This window comes from Polistes canadensis, unplaced genomic scaffold (assembly GCF_001313835.1).
Source record: "Polistes canadensis isolate GaletaPanama2010 unplaced genomic scaffold, ASM131383v1 scaffold_228, whole genome shotgun sequence".
Classification (NCBI taxonomy): domain Eukaryota; kingdom Metazoa; phylum Arthropoda; class Insecta; order Hymenoptera; family Vespidae; genus Polistes; species Polistes canadensis.
In genome coordinates this window covers 36,296-42,303 of record NW_014569775.1, presented here as the reverse complement: position 1 = coordinate 42,303, position 6,008 = coordinate 36,296, and the positions used below count along the sequence as shown (strand labels likewise).

Below are 6,008 nucleotides of genomic sequence, written 5' to 3'. Positions count from 1 at the left end.
CTAGGAGAACATTAATATTTCCATAGTTACAAAGACGATACTTCCGTTCCAACCGTTGAGCAATAGACACGCGTACCGACAAGCAGGAAATAAAGACGTGMAATTAGCTACTACTTCCGCTTACCTCTTTAAGATTTTTGTTAAGTTTATCACATATTTTATACGAGAYCTTTTTGATACATTATTAAAATAAATATTCATATAATATTTTTCTTTAGTGAATTATTTATTTCCGCGCATTAGTGAACACGCTACAACACAAGATACCGCAGATAAGTTGACATAGAACCTCAACAGTAGAAAAAAAATTAATAATTACTCTTAATTTCTCACTAATTGCACATTTAAAATACATAATTGCTCGTTTTATTAATTATTTATTTAATTAGTTATTAATAATTGAAAATACAACAACGTTTTTTCCTATTTCTAAGCAAAGCAATGAAGTTTTCTATTGTTTTTTATTTTCAATCAATTGCTGACTTTTTGTTTGTCCGGCTCCTCAACTTTATTTTATCAAATATTTTTTATTTATCGTTAATTAGTTTAAAATAATTATTACACTTTGAATAATTTTGAAATGTTATACGCATGCGCAACTACAAATTCAAGGCGCAAGCGCAATCTAAAAAAAAATGAAAGTAAAGTTGGTATACCTGCAGAGGATATATATTAGTGCATCAAAATAATTGTTATAATTAATTGATTGAATAATTAATCGATGCAAGTGTCTATTGTTGTCTACAAGCTCGGAGAATATTATTTATGTACCGTTCTCTTCGAAATTCATCTTCTAACTGTTTGTCCTCTATGAAAGTTCTTTATATGACTTTCCGAAAAAGGAAATTCTATTTATTACAAATATTATTCTAGTTATATACATGCGTAACGTTCGAAAAGTCATATAAACAACAATGCCAGTCTAAAGGTGAATTTCGCAGGAGACGGAAAATTACCTTTTTTCATTTGAAAATTTTAGTGAATACTCTTTAATTATGTATAAATATATCTTCTAAATTTTAAAATATTTCATGCAGTAGTTTTCTTTAAAAAAGTTCCTAAAAATCACCTTTTTTTTAAGCAGTCATACTAGGTGGGCCCCTTAAACAACAATTAAACATTTCCTTCGATTAATTAACAATTTTTTGAATGCACTAATGCACTCTACTTATATTACAGAAAAATTTTATCTTCGAAGTCATCACTGTGCAGGAGCGTTAAAATAATTGCATAAATATTTTGCGACGCAATTAAAACCTATTCCTAAATAACCTTTGCTGAAAAAATTCAAAGTAGCGTATTTTGTCACTTCCGAACAAATACTGAAATGGTAATAAGAAATTTTCAGTTTGAGGCAAACGTTGAAAGTCACATACCTTGTCAGGTAATATTAGAAACGTTATTAGCAGGAATTTTATAAATTGCCGGTTTGTCTTTTGACATTTGATAACATGCCTAGAAATATGTGAAATATTAATCATTTTAATACTTTGCCTAAAAACGAAAATTATTCTATACTACATCTATATATCTTTTATACATAGTCGGCAATATATAGATTAAATAAGCATTTAGTTATAAAAACAAAATCATGCACACGTGATGTCTACCATAAAAAATGTTAATTGCATATATTATGTTAACTATATAAATTATATACAAAATATCTTATGTTTAATAAATCAGAAATTTAAGTAGAAATGTTTTTTAGATTTACTTTTTTTTATTGTATCAAATACAATATATTTTTTAATTATTTACGAAGTTTCCATGGCAGCCGTGGTATCTTCTGTATACTTGCCCTTATCCTTACCCAAAGCAGCAAGCCTGCCTTTACCTCTTCTGTCTATGATCTTTTTCCTATCCTTATCCATTTTTAACTTGACAATCACAGTCTAAAACAAAACCACGTGGTACATAGATTAAAAATATGAAGATAAACTATAAGAAATAATTTATTTAGATAAATGTCGATCAGTGCCAATGTATCTGCAATAACCAGACCAAGAAAACGAATGAGCAGACATTCAAAAAAACTTTGAATGCATACTTATAAGTTTAACTATTTGTCCAATTCTCTGAGAATGGTTTGGTTCATCATTTGTCATAACGTGTAATTTTAATTATATACATACAATTTAAGAAAGCTATATATTACCTTTGAAGGATCAATACCAACATATACATTAGCAGTATTAGCCTTTTCCCTCTGTATCCGTTCAATAAATATAATAAATTTTTTTCTGTAGACTTGAACTACTTTACCAACTTGCTGACCCTTATAATGTCCACGAACAACCTAAAAATTAGATAATATATAACAATAATATAAATCAACAATTTTTATTATTCTGATTGATATATATATATTTGTAATATTTAACCTTTTATACTCCAATTATTCCATATAGTAGCTGATCAACAACTACAAGTTGCTTTTATCTTGCACTGTGCAAATAAGAAACAATATTAATGAAAGTAGAATTATTGAAAAGTTGAAATTAATAGAGCAAAACAAATGCAATAACCAAATTAATATATTTTTTCATTTTTTCATTTTAAGAAGTTGTGAAAGAAAACTAAAGATTACATCATTTTCAACTACAATGTTTCAATAATATAATTGGAGTGTAAAAAATTAAACGTTATAATTATATTTTGTTAATCCTTTTGATATGCCTGTCATTTACAAGTATACATCATTCCGCAGTACAGATACTTGCATTACGAATAAGATTCTACTATACGGGTCAGTTACAACACGAACATAAATTTTATCAAAAAGACAAAGGATGAAATATATGCTAAATATCTATGAATAACTATAGTCACCATTAATACATAAAGTGTTAAATATTGGATCATATAGTCACTGTTAATGTATCGAAAGGTTTAATATAATTTATTAATTTTATCCTGTGTTTATACTGAACAATTATATGCTTTACTAGTAAACTGTAAAATCATTATTTCTGGAACTTTATAAACAACATATGTACATATTAACAAAATATGAAACAATTAATAAATACATGAAATATAATTTTTAATGAATATATTAAAGAAATTTAAAGATAGACAAAATAGTATAAACATTAAATAATGACGAGGAAATTAATATTTTGTGATTGAAGTAATTAAAAATATATAATTTAAAATTAACTAACCTGTACTTCATCATCTTTGCGTATGGGCATTGATCGCACGTTGTACTTTTGTCGGAGTTCTTTCGAAAGAGGAGCAGACATTAACCTTCTACGTATATGAGAAGGAGCGGTGAAATGACGCTTACGATTTTTCCTTCGTGAGGAAGTTATTAACTTGTTAAACTTCATTATTTTTTCTCCTGTTAAATAAAAATATAATGAAGACAAAATTTATAATAAAAGTATTTACTATAAAAATGTAAAAATAATATAAACATTATATCTTGGATCGATATAAAACTATATATTCATGTAATGAAATAAATAATACTATTTGTAATTGGTTTATATATTACTGATTCTTATTTTTGTGAATAAATAATATCTTTACACTTATTTTAACGTGATTTTATTAGATTTCTACACATTACATTAACCTACCAAACTCCAACAACGCGTATTAATAGCGGAAGAACGTTCTCTCTCCGGAAAACTATATAAAACGAAACTGAAAGATATAATACCTAGAAAGGAAAATTACACATTTGTAGCGGATCCCTAGGGGAGTCTAGGGAATATCCCTAAAACCGCACATCGTACCAAGAGGCGGACGGTCGCGTAAAGACGCGTGCGATAGAAGTCGAGAGAAGGAGTTGAAAAACGAAAGAGATAATATCCGAAAGACGAGTAACAGCAATTAGAGTTTTTGGTGAGAACAACAGGTTATCAAAAATATATAGGATAGAGACATCGGTTTTGGACATTTCAAAGTTTTTAGTAACTTTAATTAATTTTAAAATATAATATATATATATATATAAACTAGCATATATATTAAAATACAATAAATAATTATTATCTATAATCACAAAAATATAAGAAATCTGATAATGACATTCAGGGGTTACATGGGTTTGGGACTTTCAAAAAAATTTTAATTTTTTTCTTTTTCCTTCGTCCAGTTTCTAGTTTTAAGTATTCACTAAAATACCCTATTTTTTCAACAGAAAAACCCCCACCGTTTATAAGTTCTGCTGTCAACGCGAAAACACTTTTTTTCGGTAGGGTCACCGGAAATGACGTCGCAATGGCTGAGTTTAAAATATTTTTCAACCAAAAATTCAGAAAATGTTCTTTAAATATGTATCTTAAATACTATAAAAAGTTTGAATAAGAATTCCATTTTTTATATAGAAAAAAAAATTGTTGAAAATATGCTATTTTTTCCCGGTGTAAACCCATGTAACCCCTTAACAAAGTGTTTTTTTATTTCAATTATTTAAAAAGTAATGTAATTATGTAACATTACCTTTTTCTTTTGATCATTTTTGGATACTTTCAGCTATTTGTGGACTGGGTGAAAAACAGTTTTGGACACAAGCAATCAAAATATAAGTCATTAAAGAAAATCATTAATTAAAAAATAATTTGACTTTGTTATCTTTAATAATACTAATAGAATATATAGAACAATATTGAACACATTAGAAATAATGTAGTAACTTAAAAAGTGGATTATTTTATCTATTCTTTTGACATAACCTTCATTCGGTAGCAGATGGACAGCAGTCTCAACCATATTGAGGATCTTTAAATATATCTATTTTGGTTTCTAACATAAGTCTTTTTTAATATTTGCGAATCATCTAAGAATACGATGTTCAGTTATAGAAGCTCTGGCTTTGGAAAAATGTTGAGCTTTTTTATGATGAACTCTTGGATGACGTTTCAGAAATTCTTGAAACAATTTTATTCCCAGTGTACAATTTTTGAAAAAAGTATGTATTTCTCTAATTTTGACTAATTGTTTTATCTAATTGTTTCACTATAGAAGATATAGAAGTGTTTTTTTAAACTCGTATAGCAGTCTGGTATGTCACACTTTATTAAAAGCTTGCCTTATGTCCGTGAATATTGCTGAACATTATTTTTTCTGTTCAAGATCTAGTGATAACTGACGAGTTATCCGATGAATAAACTCGATTGTTGAATGATCTTTTCAAAACATAGATTGGTGATCAGAAAGTATAAGGATATCTAGAGCATTAAAGAGGCGATTAATAAGAATTTTTTCGAGTAGCTTATATATAGAGTAGATAATAGACTGATTAGTCGGTAAGACGTGATTTCGTGTGATAGTTTTCATGGCTTGTGAATAAGGGTAATAAAGTAACAAGGTGCGTCTCGGATATTAATATTATTTGAATGTCATGATTTTTTTTTAAATATTACAACTCATGTTTTCGTTACATTAAGCCATTGGCGTTCCAAAGAGCAATACGTAATTTTTTCACTATTTTCTGACTGCTGACAATTTTCTTACTTTTACGGTTAATAGAGAGAGAAGATTATTTATTTGTTCAGATTGTTTTCCGAAAAGTTTTTCTAATTTACTCACGTTGTCAGCAGTGTAAACATATTCGTTTTTATTTTTTATATTTGGAGTTAACAAACTTGGGATGTTTGGGGAGTTTCCTTTCGTAGCTTGTGCATAAGAAATTGTTGGATGGATGAAACGTTGGTTATTTCTCATTTGGTTTGTCCGTAAGCTTAATAATAAAGATATATTCTACCAGTCTCCAAGTTTCAAATCTTTATTATCATTTACACTTATATTATAATTATCATCATTATCGTCATTACGATTGTAATTGTAAGAAAACTGTATACTGAAAAATCTTATACACTCATAATTATAAATTTTATTGTAATAGAATTACTAAATAATTCTTATTGTATCATTTTCATCATATTCTTACAATTAATATTATAATTGTAAGTAAATCCGAGTATACATATATATATAATTAGATTATATAAATAAAATAGTATTAGTATCTTATATATTTATAAGTTATTTCC

The 6,008-nt window shown here is 27.2% G+C and overlaps 1 protein-coding gene across 1 annotated transcript; it reads right to left on the bottom strand.

The window, feature by feature from the left end:
- Window positions 1-1,701: 1,701 nt before the first annotated feature.
- LOC106790268 (60S ribosomal protein L26) lies at window positions 1,702-3,678 on the bottom strand. The gene is made up of 4 exons (XM_014755041.1): window positions 3,588-3,678; window positions 3,168-3,346; window positions 2,159-2,299; window positions 1,702-1,895 (listed from the first exon to the last, which is right to left on the bottom strand). Exons 2-4 carry the CDS (start codon window positions 3,333-3,335, stop codon window positions 1,758-1,760), a joined length of 447 nt encoding a protein of 148 aa, XP_014610527.1. The 5' UTR covers window positions 3,336-3,346; window positions 3,588-3,678; the 3' UTR covers window positions 1,702-1,757.
- Between the last annotated feature and the right edge of the window lie 2,330 nt (window positions 3,679-6,008).